We start from the raw sequence: 23,594 nt of genomic DNA, 5'->3' as shown, positions 1-23,594 counted from the left end.
TTCTATATTTATATTCCCCACTTAATTTATTGTAATTTTAATTTGTCGGCGTTTATGAAAAAAGGAAAAAAATAATCTCAGCCTTACTAACTTTTATTTGAAAAATGAGGTTCTACTTTTGGGTCACAACCAATTAAAAATTAATACTATCAAACTGACGAAATAAACTGCATATTATAGAAAATTGAATTGGAAATATTGATGATATTTTCCTTAAATCATCTTACAGAAAAGCGCTCTGGAAAATCGAATGAAGAAATGTAACGGCTTTTGGGTGAGTTTTAATTTTTGTAAGCTTTAGTTGCAATAAAATCATAAGCTTTTAATTTTGGCCTTTTCAATTTTTTGCGTCCTTTTTTAAGTTTGAATTTGATCAACTGCTTTATCGAGATATTTGGCAGATTAAGGAATAAATATTTTCATTTCTGTAAATAATATTGCAAATTTTATCAGCTTTCCGAATTTAAAAGATTTTTGAACTAGTACTCATAAGGTCAAACTCGTATCATATAATTTCATTGTTTTAAATTAAATATTTCGTTTAAATCGGAATGATTTGTCAAATTTCAAAAGATTTTTCATCTAATTAACAGCTTTTATACAGCCATAGAGAGTTTTCAATAGGTATATGTTCTCCTTGTAAATCGAACTCATGAAAATTAGATTTTTTTCAATGATTTCCCGAATTCCAGTCACTAGAACTGGTGCCATTTCTCTGGTATGTTGGCTCCCTTGCTATTTGCTTTTGTTTGGGATACGCCCACTCGAGGCACTCTTTATAGTTGGTGGGAACGCGAACGCAACGCACAACACTGAACACTCTCTTTCTAGCCGATCTAATTTGATTCTACCCAAAAAAATGAGCAGCAGGGATAGAGAAATCAACTCCTTCCGACAGGAACACGAGTCTGACGAGCACTGGCAGCTACGGCGTGAGTTTCTCGACGCGCACTTCGAGAAGTTTCCTTCAAGCAAACTTCAATGTTACTCGCACACCTATGTTAATATCGAAGTGCTTGGCTGCAGGTAAATTATTAAACTTGTGAATTTTGAGTATCACGAAACTGAATCCGACAATATTGATGAGCAGGTACCCCAATGAAACGATGCAAATTATAGCTGATCTCGCAGCCGGACTTGGATCGGTGCACAAAAAGAGGAAGGAGAACAATGCCCAACGGATAACAATGGACGCCTCGAACGCTGCCGAACAGAAGATCAGTGAGTAGATTTTTTACTGGATCAAAAAATACATAAATATTGTGCATTTTAAACCTGAAAAGCCAAAGGTCCTTGAAGGAAATATTTCTATCATGGTTTTCATGTAGGAAGCGTCGTCCCCCTAGATATTGTACTTTTCTTTTGTTTCTCAAAGTAAAGTTGTAAATAAAGTTAAATAATTTGTGAAATATACTTTTTACCTTTGCTCGGACTGCTGTCTTTATAGGAAAGGAGAAAATGCTAAAATTTTCCCAGGTTGGCGTTACAATTTTTGAGAAAATCAGCTCAAAAGTTTGCACGATAACTAAACAGCGAGCATCAATAATTGTCTCCTTTTTGAAAATCATGATTTATTTCGCCAGAAGGGAAATTAAGCTCATATTTCGCACGCCGTTTGATAGATTGCGATGAGAGGGATCGAAATCAAGCGAAAAATTGCCTTCAAACCGTTTAATATTTTGATAAATTTTGCAAGATAAGAAATTTAATATTTTTGTCCTCTGTACTGATTTCATAAATGCAAGTTGTAGAGATTGCTTTTGCTATATTTCACAAACAGTAAATTCAATGAAGTACTTGCTGTAGTGAACAATACAAAATGCTCTTAATTTTAATTGTTGGCCAATAAATCTTTACTTTAAATGACCACTCAACTCAAGTTGTTCGGTTTTCATTGAAACGGACTTTGTACAAGGAAGAGTGACCACTTTTAAGGTTAGAGTCAAGAAAATATTAAATAAAATGCCCAGAAAAAAAGAAAACTCTGGTGCTGGCGATATAAATTAACAATACATATTCGACTGAATTTTTACTGGTGTTAAAAGTAACAAAAACTTCATTCGGCTTCATAGAATTAATTTATTTAGTTGTAACCATACACATTATAAGCTTCCCACATTTAAAATTAATTTGTTTACTAGCCCTGCAATGGCAATGATGATTTGAATATAAAGTTTGCATCAGGTTGCCTTGAACTTTTTATTTACAAACAAAAATAATTATGCACATTTTGTATAAATCACAGTTTTATTTATTTCACGATTTTTACTCCACTCATTTTCTTGCGTTTTTGTTAGTTGAATTAATTTAAATCTAATAAAATTATTCATTTAAAATTCCGTTTTTGCTTCAGAGAGGAGAACCGGCGGAGAAATGAGAAACAACCCTCTACCAAAGGTTACGTACGGCCCAAATGTAGTTGGTGGTCCATCGGTGAACTACGGCCCTCCAGTTACAGGTGGTCAACATTACGGTTACAGAACATAATGACAGTGAAGTTTTTGTGAAGATGATGTGAGTGATAAAAAATATTAGTTGTATGTCTGTAATCATCATGTAACGTCGAAACGAACCAAAATAATTAAAGAATCGACAGACAGTTTTTAAACTTTTGTTTGGATGTTTCTGGAACTCGACTCCATTTTAAAACTATTGCAAAATTAAGAACCTAAAAACATGTAAGTGAATGAATTCACAGATCCATAAAATCTTTGTAATTTACTCAGTACGAAAAATTCCGTTTACTGACTTTTTGTATCACTTTTTGACATTAAAACGCATACCCTCAAATTAACTATTAGTTCAATTGATAGACTAATTAAAAAACGCCCCCGGGTGGGCTCGAACCACCAACCTTTCGGTTAACAGCCGAACGCGCTAGCCGATTGCGCCACGGAGGCTGTTGTTATGGTGCTCAACGTTGGATCAGATTGAACGAAAAATGATTGTTCGTTAATTAAATAATGCTATCGCTTAATCATAAAAATTTCTACATGTAGGTTTAAAAATAAAACATTGAGTCAAAGAAGAGAGTTTGATTTTCTACATGACGTGTCAATGAGACAACATTGCTGGCGCCTAATAAAAAACGTGTCTTTCTGTAAATGAGCCAAACTTATCAATCTTGCACGATGTCGCTCAAACATTTTTCTTCAAGAATCAATTCAAGCCTAATTAAGTCAACGCCTTCAGATTCAGATACAAATTGGCAACGTGCGTCAAACGAACATTTTTTTATGCGCAAAGTCCTTGACCAAAGGTGAATATTTATTAAACATGTTAAGTGTGAACCCGAAGACTCGACTAAATCACCTTTGTCCACACATGCTTCAATCAGCATGATAGTGCAAGATGCGAATATTGATTAGATAAAAGACTCTATTGATCAATTCCGATTTGTGCGTTTAGTTCTCACGACGATTAGGAGTCTCAATGCGACCAGGAACAGTGTGAGTATTATTAATATCAATTTGAAGTTTGGAAAAAATAGCTGTAAGTAGGTATAATTATTTTAGAAGAGATAAGATTGGAGCAATCGATTTTGGATGGGTGTTGTCGCGGAAGCGCGTGCTGTGGTAAGCTAAAATCCCGCGCCCCGCGCAGGAGTTCACTCAATACGCGCACCAGTACCACTCGACCTTGGATGGTTCGAATTATCCTTCTAAGTGTTATTCAAATCATCTATATTTTTTCATGGCATGTCATTTTCCTAATTTATTTCTACGAACGATTCGTTCACGAAAGCTGCAATTCTGGGTTTTGTTAATTTTAGTGCTTACTTTTGTAGGTTTGTAGTTTTGCGCTGGGCTTTGTGAGTCTTTAATAACAAATCACTAAGGCATGGAGACTAAAAATCAGCAAGGAGGACCCGCGGCATTTGTAAGTTTCTTATTTTCCTTTGATAACAACTATCATTCGCTTGAATGAATATTTAGTGGAAAATTTTCCAATTAATTTTGTTTTCCACTTAAGCCAAAAAGTGAAGAACGTCGTTAGTCCCGACGACCGAATTAGTTTAGGAAACAATTTATAACAAAAAGTGACTATCAATAATGTAAACTGTTAAATTTTTAAAGGAGTAAGAGTATAACGATGAGTAAATTTCTTATATTTTTGTGACCTTTATGGTTTTAAAATATAAATAATTTCTTTTTTTTACTACATATATTATTTGTTTTATTAGAGAATCCATTTGCATATGATATTTTTAACAATATTATAATCCATTTTGTCAAATTAATAACCAGATAAGGGAAACGTTGATTTCGTTGATCCCGTTCCTCAAATGCACTATTTGGTACTTCATAATTTGGAACCAAACACCAGGCTTGTGGAATGCCGTGCTCAAAGTACTACCTGTCTTCAGTCTGCTTTTATTCATCTATTTGCGAGGGAAGAAGTGAGTTTTTTCTTTGTTTTGTCAAAAACTGACTAACGCATTTGGTTGCCTTTTCCTATATAGAGAACACAAGTGGACAAGATGGATTGTCCTTGGTCTATTGGTGTCCACTGTAGGTGATGTCTTCATGGTGTGGAGGAGCCAACTGGTCAACGGGATGGCAGCGTTTGCTCTTGCTCAAATTTGCTACATCAAAGCTTTTGGCTTCACACCTCTGAAGCCAGCAATCGGTGTTATATTGTACCTCGGATCATTTGGAGGTAAATTATTGAGCGTCTAGCCTAACTGAAAAGGGCATTAAAAATAATAATTATTATTCAGCATTGGCACTGTTGATTCCCGGCTTGAGACACGACACGTTTCTCCTCGTGGGATTGCCGTTCTACAGCGTGTTGCTTTCCACTATGGCCTGGAGGGCGAATGCTCGATTCTTTGCCAAAGAAGTGGGATTGAATCTATTTTTATACTATACTTTTTTACTCAATCACAATTATATAGAGAACTTGCAAATGGATCAGATTGAGCGCAGCCATTGGATCACTATCTTTCCTCATCTCGGATATGATAATTGGATTTGACAGATTTTACTCCCCCATTCCGGACGCGCAAGTAAGTTGAAAGGTTTAATTCAGTCTTTAATTTCCAAATTTGTTCACGACTTTTATTTATATTCTAGGTTTACATTATGTCAACATATTACGTTGCTCAACTAGGAATTGCACTGAGTGCTGCTGAACCTTTGCCATCGCAAAAAAGGAAAAATAATTAAACTGCTCCTGTTTGTTTGAAATGGCGAACCATATTTTTATTTGTGTGCCAATTTGAATTCAGTTATCGCAAATATATTAGCTGAGAAGCGTATTTCACATAGAATTTAATTTGTACCGAGAACAACCACGATGAATTCTGGTGGTGGTTAACTGCTAGTACACAAAAATTGTCACGAAAAATAATCAAAATCATTCTTATCGTAGTCTCATTTCGCGCGATGGTCGACAGTGGAACATTATACTATTCTGTAAAGCAAAATAAATTCATGGAAATGACAATAAATTACTTTTACAACTAACTTCAACATCGATAATGCGAAAATTTATCAAGTTAGTTATGGTGCAAAACTCAATCATTAAAAGATATCACAATGAGTACCACAATCAGCAATGTTACACTTTGTACGGAGCCATTGACACAAAAGACGTAGTTTATGCTTATTAGATTTTCTCATTCCTGGACGCCTGTGTGAAGAGATTGCTGAGGTAAAAACAACGCCTTGTGTGTAGTTGTGAATGTGAAATTAAGTAAAGTAAGCTCAACACTCATCTCGGTCGAGCAGACAGCTCAAAGGACATGGCTACTCGAACGCTCAAAAAATAATACAAGCTGAATGTCAAACTGCTTTCAATCAAGGAAAAATAGAAACACCAACAGTACTGTCATGGTATATAAAACGTTTTACCATCTATGGTTTAAGAGAGATGATGGTAATGGATGAAATTTTGGCAACTAGTTGGTTTATGTTGGCAATTCTTCAGATTCTCATTTTTAATACCCAATATTTAACTGTATAGAGATTGGAAGAGGCCATGTCAAAAATGGTACATTTGAATGAGGAATAGTTGCTCCAAAGAAAGAAAAGTGTCACCTCCGCGGCACGAGGTGCGAGAAGGTTAATCTAATGCCTAACAGGAATCAGGAATATGATAACTAAGTAGTATTAGGGCGATGAGGTTATTATTTCCGTGGAAGTTCAGCACAATTACTTCTCATGAAAGTTTACAATGACTGCGAATACTATTCAGCAGAGTAAAATATTCTTAAATTACATTTTTGGTAATTTGAAAGTGGGTGCGTGATACAGAAATTAGACGATAGGCTGTCGCTGGTATTACTTGGTTCTGATCTGAATTCAGATCAAGTAATCAAGTGCATCTATCCATCAATCACTATCCATTCAAAACTACGCTGGACAGAGATCGATGAACATTCAATCAAATGAATACAGTAAGCAATCAGCAGCCTAGAATTACGGATGGCCTTACAAGTCTAGACTCCTTGTCTGCACAAAGTGGCAGGGTTCAACAAGGAAATGACTCTTGGCAGCTTAGATTACGTTCCGGATGGAAAAGTCAATTAAAATCGTATCTATCGATCATTCGCAACTCAACTGCCACTGGCGAAACGTGAAGTTTGTGTGAGTGATGAGGAAAGAGATTCTTTACACACTTGATTCTTTGCTTTCAGCTCCAAGAAGGTGGCCACTCTCCATCTCGTTAACCTGTTGAGAATCCTTTGGCAGGTTGTTCAAACTACCTCCAGTTGCGTTTCGTTGACGGCAGGTGTACGGAGTGTCCCCTGGAGATGGCGTGTCTCGACCCTAGAAATCAATTTCACACTTCACTTCAGGCAGTGAACAAGTTGCCCCAGAAAACAAATAAATGTACAAGGAACAGAAATAGTAAAACACATCCAGTGATAGAATACATTAAAAACAATCTAGGTTCTGGGCATTCAAAATCAGGGTTCGCCAAAAATGCAGCAATTTTTAAGCGCAAAAAACAGCTGTGGGGTTTTCCACGTTTAACCAAATTCAACCACAAAGAGGTCAAATTTCGCGTCTAAAATTCGAGAAATCTGGGAAAAATTACGTATAGTGTTGGAATTTTCAGTCTTTAGGTGAAACCAGTGGCATTTATAGTGATTTTTAAAAATCCTTATCTTTGGTCATCTATCATGAGAATTTTTGATTTTCCATAAAAATGCATGTGTTTTGGAACAATGCGTAAAATTGCAGAAAACCCCACAAAGGGTTTTTCAATGCAGTGCGTTTTTCCGGACAAATGTGGGTTTTTGCGAACTCTGTTCAAAACTCATAGGAAATGGTTTGACAAAAATTCTGCTCATTGGACTTCATAAAAAATGTAACATACCTGCTTGGAGGGACCACAGCATGTGGATAGCGCACAAGGTTTGTCAGTTTTTGGGCAATCTAGAACGCAAGTCTCGGTTTGTGATGCAGCCATCAGGGCGTCCCCAGGGTACTGATATGAAATTCATGATTTAGACAACTGAACACTAGGCAATTTAATATAAAAATACCTCAGTAAATTCAGGCTGGATGGTGGTTGAATGGATTCCTTCATTATGGAAGAATTCTTTGACCTTCTCAGCTATTTTCATATACTCTGATAGGTTGTGGCATCTAGAAGATCAGTTTTTAATAAATCTCACAGCTCGAAATGAAATAAATTACTTGATATGTGCCGAAGCAATGATTCTGTCGCCAGCTAGTTGCCACACGTGGAATTCGTGCACGGCTAATACTCCATCTACTTTTTCTAATAAACTCTTTTGTATAGCGTCAACCTAAGAAATATCATTAATGAAACTCAAGCTCTTGTACTTTATTTATGAAAAAAACCTGGATATGAGTCGGAACTGTTTGAAGAAGGATGAGGGCTGATTCTTGCAAAAGCGGCCAGACTGAGTTAAGAATTAAAATCACCAGCAATATGCTTAGGGCTGGATCCATGTAGAAGCGGTACTCCCAATCTGTCAGCCAAACCACAGCGGCAGAAATTATCACAATAACAGAGCCCAAGGCATCAGCTAGTACATGAAGGAATACCTGTCAAAAAATCAGACATTTAAGCTTTCAGCCTAATCAGAGTAAAAGCTTTTTTCAAGTTATGTATTATCGTCTAAGGAACAGTCTGCGTTTTTATAACTTAAAGCCTTTAGGAGGATAAAATAAAATTCTAACTGGTTTAAGATTACACATCTCAATTGTTAAGTTAAATCAGTCTATACTCTATTTAAGTTAGTCTCTTCATTTTTTCTGGACGTGGCTATTTATGAGACATAGTTGCCCAACAAACTAATTCATTAGCTAGAATGCAGATAGCTTCAAATAATCTTGAATGAAAATTTTCATTTCAAGTTTCAAGTCATTAAAAAAAATAACTCTTCATTGATGTTCCAATATGGAACACCACCGCTTGCTTCAATAAAAAATTGCAATGATTGAAATTCATAACATACGCCACGCATGTTCATGTGCGAGGATGACGTGTGCATGTGTGATGAGTGACGCCTGTTGGAGACCTGCATCTTGCTCCCATGGATATTGTCCTCAATGGGTGCCAGCTGGGACAAATGCGTGTGTTTCTTGCCTCCGCCACCATGAGAGTGCCCGTGGGCTGAACCATGCTCTAAAAAATCAATGATTATACTCAAAATCCTACTATAGTCAGTCAAGTAACTTGCCATGGAAAAGAAAGAGGCCGATCACATTTACGACAAGTCCGATCACTCCAACGATCAATATCAACTGTGGGTCATGAATTTCTTCTAACTCAATAAACCTGTAACAGGTCCGAAATTAAGACAATCTGCGTATTACGCGTGTCCAAGAACTTGCCTCTTGCAAGCTTCAACAGTGATGGAAAAACACAGAGCAACAAGAAACACTGCGTTAACAAGGGCGCCGAGAACTTCCGCCCTGGCCCAACCAAACGTGTTTTTAGACCATTTCTTAGGCGACATCTGAAACAAACAGAATACTCAATTAGGATATCACCAGTGAAAAAAAATAGTTAAAAAAACAACAAAATAGGCTCTCTCAATCATTGGATTTTAATATCTCCAAATTTGTTTGTGAGAATAGAATTATTTCAGAAAAATGAGGAATTTTACTTATTCTCGAGCGGAAAGGTGCAATAAGTTTATCACAACTTCACCGAACACATACAGAAATAGCTGTTGCATGCCTTTCTCTTGATTGCATCAAAGTGACTGTGACTGCTTTTGAATAAACAGTTTCCGACTGTTGTAAAATTTATTAAAACCTCAGACAGAAAACTAGAAATATGGAAAGTGACAATTGTATTCTGTTAGAACAAAATATTTTTTTACTATTCAATCTCAAAAATTATTTTAAGATAGTCAATCACATTATCAATTTATTGGTAAAATTAATATTTTGCCTTTAATTGTATTTTGTGTATTTCTTTCTGATGTGGAGATTCGTAGGGAAAATGCATTACTGACCCGCAATAAGTTTTTATGTTTAATGGAGCATTATCTCGTGTTTGTTTGTCACGCCCTAAGCAAACCTTATTTTTTTCCAAAACAGGCGTTTGAGAATGAATGACTGTTTGTTACGTTACGGACTTCAAGCAAAAGTTTTGCAGCTCATCAGGCGTTAAAGTGGCAACGATTTTTGTTACCTTTACAGAAAGGAAGGCAATCACTAAGGCTGCGACGTCGCTCAGCATGTGAAAACTGTCGGCCACCAGGGCCATCGAGTTGGTCACATAGCCCACCACGATTTCCACCAGGAAGATGAAAGTGGTCAGCCAGAACATGGAGATGAGACGACACTTTTTGCCCGTGAACTTGCCCATGGCGTTGCTGTTCTGCAAAACAAAAAAATTATCATGTTAGCTGCGAAACCAAGTACATAATGGGCATCGTGCTTATGTTGCAATAATTATCGGTGAATTGATTCTGCGATTGTATGTCAATGGCAACAAAGTCGCAGATTAGGAGCCGTCGACACGTAGTAATGATTATTTTGAAACCTTTCTCTTTTGAGTGAACACACGCGTATGATACGTTTAGATTTTGTTTGCTTGCTTATCTTGGATCAATAGACAACAGGATAAAATGTGTATAGATATCATAACATCGTTCGAAGTTTAAACCGAGGCAAACTCAGTCGAGATTATTAATTTGAATTCAAGTGGTCGAGATAATATTGTGCTTACAAGAGAAGGTGCTACACGTGGAAAATATTTCCGATGAGAAAGGGAAAAGTTTCAAACAGAAATTCGCTACATTCCCATGAAGGTGTTCACATTAAAAACTGGACGAGTGTGAGTCATCAGGAAACCCCAAAAAAATTGTGCAGCAGAAAATTAAACATTAAACAATTTTTTTGGAAAAATATTACCGCTAAATCACAGCCAACAGAATGTCAATGATCAATCTTGCAATAAAAAAAATTTGTTGAACAATTTCTCTAACAGGGAATGGAAAAAAAATGAGTTTCTATAATGTGTCTATCGTATGATCATACGATCCGTCCGCTTTCAGCTGTCACAGTCTTGTGGGTCCTATACCTGCTAAGTTTTGATCACGGGCTGAAACGGACCCTGAGAGGGTTGTCTGCGACCTGGATATCACGCAAGGTGAGCGTAACTCAATTGGAGCAGGAGCTGCATTTCGGCCGCGATATTCCAGGTTTGCACGGGTTGTCTCTGGAAAGAATTGCACACGGTACCAACAATCACTAATGATTTTCTCGTTCTTTTTTTCCTAGAGGCGCAGCGGGGAGGGCGCGGAGAGGGGTGGGGCAGCTCGAACCAACCAAAGAGCTCAACAGCGCTGAAATACGCAGTAGACTGGCAAAGACGCCATTTTTAATGAGGCGTTTTAACTTTGCTGATCAGCCAACAAATGAATAAAGTTCTTCTGTTGAAAATATAAGATGGCCGCTCTTTAAGGCCACCGAACAGCAGCAAATTCGCTTATGTTTTGTGTTCGAGTCCTATGCTGCTGCAAAGCATGCGATCAATCACACGTGCGGTCGATCTTGTAGCTTGTAACGTGTTTATGTCGAAGCTAGCGACTGTGCGCCTCTTATTATCACATTTTTATTTCTCTCTCTATTTAACATAGTGTTAAAACAACTTGCCCTCTTTAATTTAACCAACAATGGCAGAATCCACGAAAGGTGAGCACAAACAAAATTGAAGTGATTTTTATTCAAACTTCAAACCCGTCGTCGCAGTTCCGGACTTGGTGCCTTCGCCTTCTGGGAGTGATGAAGAGGACGACGATGAAGCTGCGTGGGACGAAGTGGAAGAGTCGCCTCAGCCTGCCCAGTGTCTCTTCTGTGCAGAATCGTTCCCTTCGATCGTGGAAGCGATGGCTCACGCTTCAGAAAAACACGAATTTGACCTCAAGTCGCTGGCTTCGAAGTACAACATGGACATGTACTCGTATATAAAGCTGGTCAACTTCATCCGCGCGCACAACCTGAACAGCGCCGAAGAGCTAATGGTCTACAAAGAGCCCCTATGGGACTTGGACATGTATCTCAAGCCAGTTGTTGAAAACGACCCCTGGCTCATGTATGGTGAGGTCTTCAGCGCGTTTGCTGTGGTCCATTGATGATCTAATCCTTCCTGCAGATTTTGAGGGAGATGGAGTTTTCGCCGAAACCAACACGTTCGCTCCCGCCAAGTTTCACGTTGTCAACTCTGAAAACGGCAGGGTCACTTTGTCGGAAGCGCATTTCAAAGAGTTGCAGAAAAACCTAGAGAGTCTGCATATAGCGCTGGACCGCAAGACTGACGAGGTGCAGATTTTGCAAGGAGACATTTCCAGGATGCGCTCCCTCTCTAGAGCTCTGCTTGAGGCTGGAGTTTCTGACAAATCAACGAGTAGATCTTCAAAGCAAACTCCCTAGCTTGTTTCAACTGGATTTCTTTTCACAGTGGAAGCTGATTTGGACACTGTCGTGAAAGGAATAAAACTGGAGGATGATGAAGCGTACTTTAGTAGCTATGCCCACTTTGGCATTCATCACGAAATGCTCTCAGTAATTCATTGCAATGTTCAGCTCTCGAATTTTATTAAAATACTGATTCGCTTTCAGGATAGAGTAAGAACAGAGACATATCGCAACGCCCTTATGAGCAACGAGAGCCAAATCGACGGAATCACTGTTTTGGACCTTGGCTGTGGTACCGGAATTCTTTCTATGTTCTGTGCTCAGGCTGGTGCCGCCAAAGTAGTAGCTGTGGACCAATCTGATATCATTTACCACGCCATGGACATTATACGGTAGGAACTCTTTCTCTCTAAGTTACCCAATAAAAATTGAATCTTTGGTACAGTGAAAACAACCTTGGGGACCAGATCCAGCTTATTAAAGGCCGTTTAGAAGACCTGGACAACATTCCGAAAGTGGACGCTATAATTTCTGAATGGATGGGATACCTTCTGCTCTTTGAAGGCATGCTGGACAGCGTAATTCACGCAAGAGATAACCACCTGAAGCCTGGTGGCCTCCTATTGCCTAACAGATGTGATATGAGTTTGGTTGGGATATCTGACTTAGGTAAAAATTCAGCTCCACATTTTCCAGGATTACAAAAACCTGTTTTTTGCATTTTGCCCAGCCCACCAGGGCTGCTGTGTTATGGGGGTTTTCAGGGATTTTTCAGATTTGCTTTTCACTGCATTATTTTTTAAAACGCCATTCCTCCCTTATTTTCCACATATATTTTTTAATATTTAAAATATCGAAGCCTTGGGTAAAATAGTGGGTTTTATAGCCTGGAAAAAACATAAAAGACCTGGGTAGGTTAAAACAGGGTGGAGAAAATTTGGAACCCTGACATTTTCACAGTAGATCTGATTGGAGTGTTTGATCAGTTTGATGTAACAGTTATTTCAGGATTTTTACATTTCATTTTCCTTTTGTGAATAATTTATTATTTTAATTAATGGCTTCTGCCTAAAAATAATGCAGCTCTTTTTCAATTCAAAATCTCAGCAACGAATTGCCTCTCCTGTATCTTGTGATTCCACTCGACACCTTGAACATTCTTATCTAAGGCCAAATTATTTTCCGCTAATAATTGATGAGAAGAAAGCATATCTTCAAAAAGGTTAATGATTCTTAGTCACGGTGCTAATAAACACTTAACTTTCGCGTCTTAATTTACAAAATTTACCTTTAAGAACCATATTTTTTGTCTTTCAGAGAGACATGGAGAACTCATTGGATTTTGGGAGGACGTTTACTCTTTCAAAATGAGTTGCCTCAGAAAAGAGACTGTCCACGTTCCTGCTGTGGAAATTGCCAAACCCGAGTCGGTTGTGACTACTGCTTTCAAGCTCAGAGAGCTCGACCTAAACAAATGCACCTCTAGGGAGCTTAGTTATAATGTGCCTTTTGAACTGAAGGCGCTTCACACGTCAGGAGAGGTAAAATTGTGTCATTTTTTCATCTTAGAATAATTAATTTTTCCTAAACAGGTGCTCCTGACAAGCTTGGCTGGTTACTTTGACGTATTCTTTGATCTCGATAATCCAGTCAGCTTCTCAACAGGACCGCTTGCTACCCCAACGCACTGGAAGCAAACCATCTTTTTCCTTGACAGTCCTATTCCCATGCAACCAGGTGAGAAACTCTTATGTGGTTTGCCTATTTATATGACATTCCTTCCTCAGGTGCGATCATCAAAGGTTCGTTTGAGTGCTTGAGGCAAAAGAAAGACTGCCGTTCGCTCAAAATCAACATTCAGCTGGAGGGACAGGAAAAGTTCCAGTATATTGTCAGCTGATTACCTGTTGAGTTTTTGTAATATTTGTTTATACCTGATACAAGTATGATTTATGATTTGACTTTTTTATTTGAATGTTAGCCTAAGCCACATTTTTTCCATTCCTTTCATGATAAGTTTGTAATTTTTGCATGTACAGAGTTTAAGGCGCCAACCATCTTGACAGGGTTTTTAGGCCCGTTTATTAGAATTGATCACTGCTACGAATTTCGCTCTTCCTACACTCAATAGTGACATTGAAATAAGGCTTTTGCCGAAATATTAATTAGGTCGTTGCAAGCACAAATTTTGCAATGTTTTGAATCTCCAGGTTAACGCTACTTAAAATTTTCTAACCTAGGCTGCAGCGCTGCTTAAGATGTAGCGTAGAATTAAATTTTTCGACTCTTACAACGCTAATAATTATAATCCACTTCTCAATTTGACACTACTCAAGATTTACAAACTCTTATACAGTTGAAAATACAATTTTCAAGTTCACTTGAGGCAATCTTTCAAGAGCTTAGATGGCGTACTTCAATACTATGTAACAATGTTAAATCAGCATTTGCAGAAGGGTGAGCAAAATAAAAACGAATTCGGTGCATTCAATATTGACATGTATATTTTGAATTGAAACAGATCGTGTTTGGGCAACTGAGCTATTTTACAAAAAGGAAAATGTTTAATTACAATTAGTAACATAAGAATATTACGCATAGTAACCAATAGCATGGTGAATACGAAGCACACAATAAATACACGCGCTCACACGCTTGAGTGTGTGGCCCTGCTCAATCAAGATATTCCAGTCTGATTTATTTAGCACTACACTTTTATCACCTTCCCTTCTTTGGCCATTGATTAAAAGGTCATTGGGATTGAGTAATTCTGGCAATAGACAAGCAATGAGAAATATATTCTAGAACTGCCACATAGTCGCTCAAAATATAGATGCATTCAAGTGTTTGAGCAATCGAATTTGAAGTTGGCTTGACTGAGACGATAACTTACAGGTACTGCACTTAGACAAGACTGCACGATTTGCCGATCTCCCGATTTCCGCCCGCAAAAATCTTGCTTAGAATTACGAAAGTGAAATTAAAATGTTAGTGGTCTCTCGTTCTTTGACACACATAAATTTTGGACAAGTCTGAGATCTACATTGTGGCAGCTCTTAAGATAAAAAGCTCTGAATTGGTGACAGCTACAAGTAAGAGTAAAAGGTTGGCGACAGACCCCAGGACAGCAGATATAAGTGGGTTCTAACGCGAAATTGAGCCACAGATTGGACGCCGAATCAGTTCATTTTAACCGAGCCGAGAAATTTTGAACAATTTAATGCAACGAAATGCTTCCATGAAACCAAAATTAGTGAATGTTAATTTGTCCGGCTTCCCAACCTTTGCAGATGTGAGGGTGTCGGAAAACAACACAATAAAGATCACAGCAAGAAAGCATAATACCATGCATGGAATTGAGACCTGTCAGAAGGCTTAGTGTCAAGTAAGGGAATTCATTTGCGTACTTTCATCGATTTTTACAGAGTTTGAGATTGATGCAAACACAATACTGCAGAATGATTTTGAATAATATGCGAGGGCTTACCGACCAAATCGGTCGGTGTAAGATTAATAATTGTAGAATTTCTAGCACCTTACTGTTGAGTCAAAATACCATGGCATGTCACGATCCATAATTATGGAGCAGTCTAATAACCTGACGGAAACTATTAATCAAAGTGCTCAACTTGACTGGTAAATAATATGGAAGTCAATTGAAATACACAACATATATCTCTTGTTTCAATATAAGCGTGTAGTATTCGAATATCATCAAACCAAAACACGCGATAGGCAGAAATAAACCATTTACACAAATTTGGCAAGACCTGTCCACCACGTAATGTGTCGTCCGCACTGAAGATTTGCTACATTATATTACACGGTGATGATGCAGATAGTAATAATAATATTATTGACAGTTACAAAAACCCACTACAACTCATGCGCACTTAAGTACCGCATGAAAAACCGCCGAAGCAAAACCTCAATGGCCAAAATAGTGTGATGCAAGACAGACGACACCATCATTTCAATAAATTTACCTATATATTTCATTCCGCACTAGTCCGGCCAGTCGCGTCACTGACGCTGGTAGACGAACGAGCTGTAGAACTTGAGCAGCGAGTCCCTGTTGTAGGGGGGCCTGGCGACATGGCCCACCTCACGCTGTCATATTTCATTCTCATAGTGGCGGACACGCACACGTTGCTTGTAGTGATACTCCTTCAGGTAAGCCTTCAGCGGCTTCGGAATGTGCAGCTGCGTGATTCCGTCGTAGCTGATGCGCGAGCTGACGACGGCGCGCGACAAATGCTGCAGCGAGAACGGGTAGGTGCGCGGCAGCGGGATCGTCAGCATCGGCTCGAAGAACATGCAGCACGTCGGGTCCTTGTAGTGCTCGATCAGCCCGCACACCGTGTCCGACGAGTAGACGCCCGGGTCGTGCGAGTCGAAGCTGAATCGGTGGTTCCACTGCTCAATCCGCGCGTGCAGCGAACGACCGTACTTGCGGAAGCTCACAGAGAAGAGGTATTCGTCCTGCACAAGCAAACAAATAATGGTCTTATTATTCATTTTCTTTTTTAAATCTTCAAATGGTTTTTCCAACGTTACACGGGTAGCAAATGGAAATTTAATCAATTAAACAGAAACGTGACATCATTTTAACATGACTCATTCTGCGAAATATTCTCTTGCTCAATTTCCGTTCAGTTGCAGCAAAACATTGCGGTTATTGCGGCTTTAAGCAGAAACAGATAAATGTTTTCAGGGGAATATGGTAATTCTCAAAAAGAACATTGCACTGCAGTTAAGTTGTGAACTACAACGCTTGTACGTTCCAATAGTTAAATAGATAGTCGTCGAGCTAAACGAATCAGTTCATTGGCAAAGATGGCTGCCACAGCCGAATTAATTTCACGGCACGAATGTCTAGCGTTTAAATATAATGACCCTGGTACGATAGTAATAACTTGAAGGGGAAGGGGGGTTCTTTTCTGGACTGGGCTTGTAATAATTCTCTTATAAGATTATTGCTAAATATTCACCATGAAATTTTTAAACCAAAATCTGGATCAAAATATATTCGCAAGTAGAAATTAGGTCTTACCTGAGCAGAGTCTCTCAATAAGAATGAGCCTTCTTGACGGCCTTCTAGCAGTCGCTCAGCTTCATAGCGGTCCATCTTGCCCCAGTAAAAGCCACAGGCAGTGATGTGATGCAAATCAGGCACAAGACAGTGAATGTAGTCCACTTGAGTATGCACCTTTGGAACAAAAAGCGAACTCATTGGCATTAATTCAACGTGCGCTGGCAGTATAGCGAACCTTTTCTGAAGCACTAATTTCTGGTATATGGTATGGGACCAGCGACTGCTGTTGGTCCGAGTTGGGAGGTGTTCCTATGTGGGCGTGAAGAAGGGCGGCAGCAAGGCCGTCCAGAGAAAGCAAATCGGCAGCACCTATTTGATTAAACTGTTGTCGCAAGGAACATAATCGACCAAACCCTGCAAAACAAAAAAAAATCTTATGAATTAAATCTGGATATATACAATTGTTTGAATAACGCACCTGGTGGCGGTTCGACTCCTTCCCTCATTTCCCTGGCCCTCTCTAGTCTAGCAAGCTCATCACAGTCCTCAGTGGGGAAATCTTCGGGTTTGAATCTTGACAGATCAATTACAGGATCACATCCTACAGCACCTTCCTGATCGTTTGGCATCAAGCCAGCAGCAGCCGCCAGAGCCAAGTTAGCCTGCACGCACAATATTTGCAATGGAATCAAAACAAATCATAATCACTGAGTGATTTATGCACGTGCGTGTGAAATGGAAGATGAGCTACGAAAACAATCTATTTTGAATTACACTCAGGGATCGGGAATTGTGTAAAATAGCGTTTGTAAGAGCTTTAAAGGACATTTTGCGTTGTCCTTCATTTGTGAAATTTAGCAACAGTTTATCTCTGCAATGTGCAACAATCAAATCAGGACCTAGGAAGTTAAATTTCAGATATAACCAAATTTCTCGAAAATTTAAAGGTTTGTTAATGATTTTGACGCTTGCTATCAATCTATCCAATAGTATGCGAATTGTGAGCTAAATTGTGATATCGTGATTATTAGTAGAACAAAAAATTTAAAAGGGAACCTGGGAAATCTTAAGCTTTTCCCAATTTTAGACAGAATTTCATGCAATGGCGAAAAGGATTTTTTGTAACGCTTTGAAAGCTACCATTTATAATCTGCAAATTTGGCTTCAAGTATTTTTAGCTAGCCTTTTCCATTTCTAATGAGCAGTTTGAAACCCTTTGATGCAGTTGCGACCGCTCATTTCTCATTAGCTTTATTTAGCAGAGCCAAAATTAACACAGAAACGGTTTCCTTTACCTGACTTCCAAGAGTACTCGGACACGAGCTTCGACGCGCCTTTTTCGCAGCGGCGGCGGCTTGCTCGGCCTCGAGGTCGTCTGGGTCCTTGGGTGGAAGGCAGTCGACCTCCGGGAGATCAGGAACATAGGGGGCGGCCGCCTGGAAGACAATGCCCGCACCCAGGTGGTGCTCGGCGGTGCGCCGGTAGCCGGTGCACACGCACGCCTCACACCCGGCGCTCGGCTGCGGGATGTCGATCGACTCGGAAGCGGCTTTGCTTTGGTTCACTTTCATCTTGCGGCAGTTGAGCTTGGTGGCCCAGTTCTGCTGACCCTTCGTCTTCTTCTTCTCCGCCTTGGCCTCGACGGACTCACTGCTGCGGCCGCGTCTAGAGCGGCGCCCAAACAACGACGTAGCTCTGTACACAGATGCAACAACACACGTCAGTTTGTTTGGCACAAACAACACGGCAGGCAGTGGTTATGTTTTCGTGTTACGACAACATTCTTTCAGTTTGAGATTACGGAAGAGGGCGAATCAGTGTCATTGCGCGGATGCATCTCAATATTTTTTTTGACAATTTTTTAATTACTAGAATTCAGTACGTGACATCCGGACAACTGACGCGTGGGAAACCCCACGTGTTTATATTCTATGAATGGCCTTGGACAAACTGTGTCGAGCTCTGTACCTGGCAGGGCCTGACGGCGGCGGAGGCTGTGACGGCTGTGCTATCGGATCTGACGTGCCAACATTTTCCTGCGAGTTAGATGTCATCGCACTCGACAGCCTGGTTGGCAAAGAGAGTCGATGGCCCATACTAGGCCATGATGCTTCCGATCTGAAACACGAAAAATGATTAAATACAATATATTGACAACAATATTATTTGCACTTGTTTACTCAGTGCGATTAAAAAGCAAATAAAGTCAGTCATTCATCCGTGTTGAATGGAATACTTGACGAAGATAAGTTTCCACATCACTAACTGATAACAAGCCTGGACCACCTTGCAAGTAGTGTTGATACAAAATTATTGCGTTTTCAATAATGTATGTGAAACACTCTTATCTGAATGCGCAAGACTCTGAGGCTGGAAACGAATGTCACGTTTGCAGGAAAAATTGAAGATACCTGCTGCTGTGTTTATAAATAATTGGCTGACTTGCTCAGACTTGCTCGTGCGGCTATTTAAAGAGCTGTATCGTCATACTTTTTCATGGATTTAGCACGCTCGAGTCGGTTTGAGCAAACAAAATGTGTATTCAACATGAATTTGAATAATAATTAGCCAAAAAGAGATTGGCAATTCGCATTTATATCAGATGCGCATAAGTGGCACTAATAGAGTCCGTGACGACGGAATCTAAACACTTGAGAAAACGCACGCACGCACGCACGACGTTTTGTTATGTATTAACAAACATTTTGTGGAGGCGAAACAGGCATCGTGTGCATAATTCAACTCACAATATCAGCCTTGGTGCAAATTCGCGAAAAGAGAGTGTGATTAGGGCTTCCTGACAATCACAACCTTGAATGTGTACACGGATAGGCCAAAATCGTGTCCAAGATGAATGGGCACGTCGCAGAGCCAGGTCGGGGCTGACGAAATATTGATCTTCCCAGGGGGTTTTCAGCCGATTTGATGCGTCCGTCGTGTTCGGCTGGCCGAACAGTCCGAAAAAATACGTGCTACAGAAGAGGCAACCCGATATTGCAGGTGGAGAAACGAAATTTGGGCTGATACGTATTACGCAAACATGGCACACCACGGGCAGAATGAATGGGCCTGACTTTCTCCGTCCTACGCGGCCGACATGTGGCGCAAAGAGCGCACATCGCGGCCCACAAAACTCACCTAGAAGCGGATTTGGACTTCTTCCCGGAGGATTTAATTTTCGTAACTTGTGATTCCACGGGCGTTGACTGCAGCTAACTGAGAAATTAGTGTGGCTGGGTATTTGAATGCTGCGCTGCGATCCTTTCCTTAAGCTACATTTATGGAGGACGTACTGACGTCACTCGTGACATCACTCGGCCATTGTTTTCGTAAAATGATCAAAGGGAGATCGACAAACAAAACTTACGACACGTTACTAACTATGTTTTTTATTTGAGCGCTACGTTTTTCATTGTTGCAATAATCAAAGCCAACAATGACAGATGTAAAAGTGCGGCTCGTTTTGAAAATTATATTATTATTGGCGCATGCGCGCAGCACTATTTTTGCTTCTTGTTCAAGGTCTTCCGTATAGAGAGCGCTCTTGTTCGGCAACAATGAACCGACTGTGCGCGCTCTAGCTTGATCTAGCATAAACCAACCAATGGGCGGACGCTAAATAAAAGTCAACAGCAATCTCGCTTTTCCAACCATCTTTTTAATGCTTGGGTATTATGCTCACTTGGGCATTTAGGGGTGAATTTGGTGTACAACTTCCTTTCAACAGAGGTTAAAATTTGCAATTTGTGTCTGCAAGGTGAGCTTTCTCTTTGTTTCATTGAACCGGCGTTTTCCTTGCCAGTTTTGCAAATCCAATTCTGCAGGACCCGCTTGGACTTGAAACTAACCACACATGCACTGATAACTGTTTTATTTCCGATCTGTGATTTTCTTATTATTATTTAAGAATCCCTGTTACAAAACCTATCACGTTTTTCATGACATTTCGCTATTTTATGAGACTATTTTAACCCTAAAAATCCAATCGCTGAATCCCATTTAGCTGTCAGAACAACAAATTTACAGACACCGCGTTTAATCCGCTCCGGGAACACACAATTCTTCAATTCAATGTTGTTTGTTCAGTGCCTAATCAAGTTTATCAAGCATAGTCTGAATTTTCAAAAGATACATATCTTGTGTAAAAATGTCACGACTTGTCATTCACGTCAAATCCAATTGCTAAACGTGTCTTTACTTCCAGAGATGGATGATGTCCATTTCGAACCGACCCCGGGGAAGCTTGACAAAGCCCCCGAGGAGAAAAACCTACCTCAGAGCGTGGTAGCGCCTGTTGAAGATGCAAAACCTGCTCCCAGCGAGACCGAATCCAACAGCCTTGACGTTCCCTTGAAAGAAGAGAAAATTCCTTGCGAAAACGGGACTGAGTCTTCAACAAGTGAAAGCAATGGTTTAAAATTATATTCCACCTTGTTTCTGTAGTTATCATTCATTATTATTACAGGCATTTCTGAGGAAAAAACGCCAGAGAATGTAAATTCTGAGACCGTGGAAGAACAAGACTGTAAAACGTCAAAAGATGAAAAAAATGATGACAAGAAAACAGACTTACTCTCAAAATGCATTTTATGCAGCAAGACCATGACAAAGTCAGATCGCCCGCTTCTTCTTGAATGTCTGCACTCTGCCTGCGCCATTTGCGTGGAAAGAAAAATCGCAGAGACAAGCAACCAAGAAATCATAGGTAGATATACTACCCCTGCATGGTGTCCAAGAGATAACTAAGAGTCATTTCCTGTTTTAGATAATGCAGTATTTTGCTCCCATTGTAACATATCAACAGACCAGAACAATATGATTATTGATCGTTTCATAATTGAACAAGAAAAGGAATGTTCTGCCAATGATGCGGATCGAAATGAACTTTGCACAAATTGTGACGACAATATTGTAGCTAAGAGCTACTGCCAGGATTGCAGCGAGTTTTTGTGCGACTGTTGTGTCCAGGCGCATCGCAGAGTGAAGGTTACAAAAGACCACGTCATTGTAGATAAAAGTGAGGCTTCAGACCTGCATCAGAGGAGCAATGACTCGCTCATTGCTGAGCTTCACTGCCCAACCCACCCAGTTGTAAGCGATATTATTTACTTGTTATTAAGAATAACCTGAAACCCGTTTAATGAAAAGTCATGTTTTTTATTCATTACAGCCAGTGGTATCAGCTTCATAATTTTAGGCGGTAGCTGGCTGAACCTTATGGATCTGGAGCCAATTTTAAGGCTGATTATATTTTAAAAAGTGAAGAGTGATCGTGTTTCATAGACAAATTTTTTCTCTGCCACTTTTTGATTTTTCAATTTTTATCTCTAGCTGAGACTTCCAATCGTAGCTAATGAAACTAAAAAAAACATATATAAATTTTGAAGGTGTTTTAGTACTTTCTTTGATTCGTGCCTACATAATTAATGAATTTCGACAGGAAACTATGACGATATTTTGTGAGAAGTGCGATCAGCTGACGTGTAGAGATTGCCAGCTGCTGTCTCACCGCAACCACAACTTCAAATTTGTCAATGAAATCGCATCTGATGCTAAACGGTCTCTCACTGACTTGCTGACCGAAGTGAAGTAAGACCTTGTGCTAAATCATGATTTCTTAATTTACAAGCGAGTTTCAGATACAAGCGGACTCTTCTTGAAAGTGCGGTCACGGTGATTGATGGCAGAAGCAAGGCTATTGTCGCCAAGAAAGAACAGCTCATGACGGACATCACCTCTAGCATTACCCAGTAAGCTTTAGATTTTTTAATGCGTAACTGCACTCACGACGATTTGGCGCAGGCTCACAAACGTCATCAATAAAAGATTCAAGAAGATTGTTCAATGTTTAAACGAGGTCTGCGATGAGAAGCAAAAAACGCTGGAGGAGAAGAGAGCGACACTGGAACAAATAACTAAGCTAACTGACCACTGTATATCATCTGTGTCGAGACAACTTGACTCTGGATCAGACTTGGCTTTGCTCTTCTCAAAGAAGTAAGAATTAACTGTTTATAACTTGAAACCAATTCAAATTTGACCTTGTAGGACGATAGTTGGCCACCTCAATCGAATCAAAAGTAGGAGGGCGGATATTCCAAACCCTGACATTCCCGTCCGAATTCAATTTGTAGTTAGCAAAATGGATTCAATTTGCAATGGTGAGGAGGCTCCTCTTAAGATTATTCGGTTATCTAAAGTAGTTTGCTTTATCTGACAGTGCTTAACTCTCTTGGGGCCATTGTTGTTGATGGTCGGTACTTGAATTGCGACGGGAGGACCGGTACGCCTGGGCCAAGCAATGAACCAGCTGTTCAGCATCTTCAACAACTCATCCAAGGTCAGCGGCCACAGCCCATGATGCTAATGCCAATGCAACAGCAGCAGCAACAACAACTCCAGCAGCAGCATCAACAACAACAGCAACAACACCAGCAGCAGCAACAACACCAGCAGCAGCAGCAACAACACCAACAGCAGCAGCAGCAACAACAACAACAAATGCAGCAGCAACACCAGAAGCAGCAGCAGCAGCAACACGCTCAACTTCAATATCAGCGTCAACTTGTTCGGCCTATGCAACATACAGCACCAAACATGGTTGTCCACAACTCTTCAGCGTCTGTTCTTGGTATGAATAACAGCGTGACTATACGAACAACAGGCAACCCTCACCAGGTATGAGAGTTAATTCACTTCTTAGC

General features: G+C 39.8%; 6 protein-coding genes and 1 non-coding gene across 12 annotated transcripts in view; 4 read left to right on the top strand and 3 right to left on the bottom strand.

Annotated features, from left to right (window-relative positions):
* Window positions 1-23,594, top strand: part of bon (bonus) — a 107,638-nt gene that overhangs the window by 79,090 nt on the left and 4,954 nt on the right. For 2 of the 4 annotated variants that reach the window (XM_065488671.1, XM_065488669.1), the window contains exons 1-9: window positions 20,462-20,647; window positions 21,095-21,301; window positions 21,356-21,595; window positions 21,656-21,981; window positions 22,331-22,479; window positions 22,530-22,640; window positions 22,693-22,887; window positions 22,939-23,051; window positions 23,111-23,568. In XM_065488671.1, the coding sequence (XP_065344743.1) occupies window positions 21,097-21,301; window positions 21,356-21,595; window positions 21,656-21,981; window positions 22,331-22,479; window positions 22,530-22,640; window positions 22,693-22,887; window positions 22,939-23,051; window positions 23,111-23,568 (1,797 nt within the window). In that variant the 5' untranslated portion in view covers window positions 20,462-20,647; window positions 21,095-21,096. Of the gene's footprint in view, window positions 1-20,460; window positions 20,648-21,094; window positions 21,302-21,355; window positions 21,596-21,655; window positions 21,982-22,330; window positions 22,480-22,529; window positions 22,641-22,692; window positions 22,888-22,938; window positions 23,052-23,110; window positions 23,569-23,594 lie in introns of those variants that run through there. The other 2 variants (XM_065488668.1, XM_065488672.1) reach the window with 2 other exon arrangements.
* On the top strand, window positions 777-2,794 carry LOC135942537 (partner of xrn-2 protein 1). Its single transcript, XM_065488688.1, has 3 exons — window positions 777-1,026; window positions 1,091-1,221; window positions 2,354-2,794. The coding sequence occupies exons 1-3, from the start codon at window positions 860-862 to the stop codon at window positions 2,485-2,487; spliced, it is 432 nt and encodes a 143-aa protein (XP_065344760.1). The 5' UTR covers window positions 777-859; the 3' UTR covers window positions 2,488-2,794.
* On the bottom strand, window positions 2,827-2,900 carry TRNAN-GUU (transfer RNA asparagine (anticodon GUU)). Its single transcript has one exon. It is a non-coding gene; the product is annotated as a tRNA-Asn (tRNA).
* LOC135942535 (lysoplasmalogenase TMEM86A) lies at window positions 3,327-5,260 on the top strand. 3 transcript variants are annotated; one of them, XM_065488686.1, is made up of 7 exons: window positions 3,327-3,449; window positions 3,788-3,879; window positions 4,248-4,399; window positions 4,463-4,659; window positions 4,721-4,842; window positions 4,898-5,008; window positions 5,076-5,260. In XM_065488686.1, the coding sequence occupies exons 2-7, from the start codon at window positions 3,841-3,843 to the stop codon at window positions 5,166-5,168; spliced, it is 714 nt and encodes a 237-aa protein (XP_065344758.1). In that variant the 5' UTR covers window positions 3,327-3,449; window positions 3,788-3,840; the 3' UTR covers window positions 5,169-5,260. The 3 variants fall into 3 exon arrangements, with proteins under 3 accessions (XP_065344758.1, XP_065344759.1, XP_065344757.1); XM_065488687.1 differs by lacking the exon at window positions 3,327-3,449 and adding an exon at window positions 3,629-3,646; XM_065488685.1 differs by lacking the exon at window positions 3,327-3,449 and having other exon boundaries at window positions 3,704-3,879.
* On the bottom strand, window positions 4,248-10,716 carry ZnT63C (zinc transporter 63C). The gene is made up of 11 exons (XM_065488675.1): window positions 10,519-10,716; window positions 9,625-9,813; window positions 8,817-8,941; window positions 8,663-8,760; window positions 8,438-8,607; window positions 7,818-8,024; window positions 7,650-7,762; window positions 7,496-7,598; window positions 7,327-7,437; window positions 6,623-6,773; window positions 4,248-4,684 (listed from the first exon to the last, which is right to left on the bottom strand). Exons 2-11 carry the CDS (start codon window positions 9,799-9,801, stop codon window positions 4,665-4,667), a joined length of 1,275 nt encoding a protein of 424 aa, XP_065344747.1. The 5' UTR covers window positions 9,802-9,813; window positions 10,519-10,716; the 3' UTR covers window positions 4,248-4,664.
* Art3 (arginine methyltransferase 3) lies at window positions 10,882-13,811 on the top strand. Its single transcript, XM_065488673.1, has 9 exons — window positions 10,882-11,132; window positions 11,190-11,537; window positions 11,593-11,844; window positions 11,899-12,002; window positions 12,060-12,247; window positions 12,301-12,524; window positions 13,173-13,396; window positions 13,448-13,592; window positions 13,643-13,811. Exons 1-9 carry the CDS (start codon window positions 11,114-11,116, stop codon window positions 13,753-13,755), a joined length of 1,617 nt encoding a protein of 538 aa, XP_065344745.1. The 5' UTR covers window positions 10,882-11,113; the 3' UTR covers window positions 13,756-13,811.
* Window positions 14,338-20,224, bottom strand: LOC135942529 (suppressor of cytokine signaling 5-like). The gene is made up of 7 exons (XM_065488674.1): window positions 20,029-20,224; window positions 18,859-19,008; window positions 18,186-18,585; window positions 17,369-17,552; window positions 17,126-17,304; window positions 16,909-17,064; window positions 14,338-16,337 (listed from the first exon to the last, which is right to left on the bottom strand). The coding sequence occupies exons 2-7, from the start codon at window positions 18,984-18,986 to the stop codon at window positions 15,969-15,971; spliced, it is 1,416 nt and encodes a 471-aa protein (XP_065344746.1). The 5' UTR covers window positions 18,987-19,008; window positions 20,029-20,224; the 3' UTR covers window positions 14,338-15,968.

The sequence above is a fragment of the Cloeon dipterum genome, chromosome 4 (assembly GCF_949628265.1).
Source record: "Cloeon dipterum chromosome 4, ieCloDipt1.1, whole genome shotgun sequence".
Classification (NCBI taxonomy): domain Eukaryota; kingdom Metazoa; phylum Arthropoda; class Insecta; order Ephemeroptera; family Baetidae; genus Cloeon; species Cloeon dipterum.
Note: the sequence above shows the minus strand (reverse complement) of the source record. Positions and strands in the feature narration are given on the sequence as shown.

Bases quoted from the DNA above. Each gene is read 5' to 3' on its own strand.
- LOC135942529 (XM_065488674.1), bottom strand. From the start codon at position 18,986: ATGGGCCATCGACTCTCTTTGCCAACCAGGCTGTCGAGTGCGATGACA. The intron at 17,065-17,125 runs GTTCGCTATACT...TTTGTTCCAAAG, and splicing joins AAATTAGTGCTTCAGAAAAG to GTGCATACTCAAGTGGACTA. The intron at 16,338-16,908 runs GTAAGACCTAAT...TTGCTTGTGCAG, and splicing joins TATTGAGAGACTCTGCTCAG to GACGAATACCTCTTCTCTGT.
- LOC135942535 (XM_065488686.1), top strand. From the start codon at position 3,841: ATGGAGACTAAAAATCAGCAAGGAGGACCCGCGGCATTT. The intron at 4,400-4,462 runs GTGAGTTTTTTC...TTTCCTATATAG, and splicing joins ATCTATTTGCGAGGGAAGAA to AGAACACAAGTGGACAAGAT. The intron at 4,660-4,720 runs GTAAATTATTGA...ATTATTATTCAG, and splicing joins GTACCTCGGATCATTTGGAG to CATTGGCACTGTTGATTCCC.
- Art3 (XM_065488673.1), top strand. The intron at 12,248-12,300 runs GTAGGAACTCTT...TCTTTGGTACAG, and splicing joins CACGCCATGGACATTATACG to TGAAAACAACCTTGGGGACC. The intron at 12,525-13,172 runs GTAAAAATTCAG...TTTGTCTTTCAG, and splicing joins GGTTGGGATATCTGACTTAG to AGAGACATGGAGAACTCATT.
- LOC135942537 (XM_065488688.1), top strand. From the start codon at position 860: ATGAGCAGCAGGGATAGAGAAATCAACTCCTTCCGACAGGAACACGAG. The intron at 1,027-1,090 runs GTAAATTATTAA...ATTGATGAGCAG, and splicing joins ATCGAAGTGCTTGGCTGCAG to GTACCCCAATGAAACGATGC. The intron at 1,222-2,353 runs GTGAGTAGATTT...TTTTTGCTTCAG, and splicing joins CGCTGCCGAACAGAAGATCA to AGAGGAGAACCGGCGGAGAA.
- ZnT63C (XM_065488675.1), bottom strand. From the start codon at position 9,801: ATGGGCAAGTTCACGGGCAAAAAGTGTCGTCTCATCTCCATGTTCTGG. The intron at 8,761-8,816 runs GCAAGTTCTTGG...GACCTGTTACAG, and splicing joins ACTGTTGAAGCTTGCAAGAG to GTTTATTGAGTTAGAAGAAA. The intron at 7,599-7,649 runs GTAATTTATTTC...CTGATCTTCTAG, and splicing joins ATTGCTTCGGCACATATCAA to ATGCCACAACCTATCAGAGT.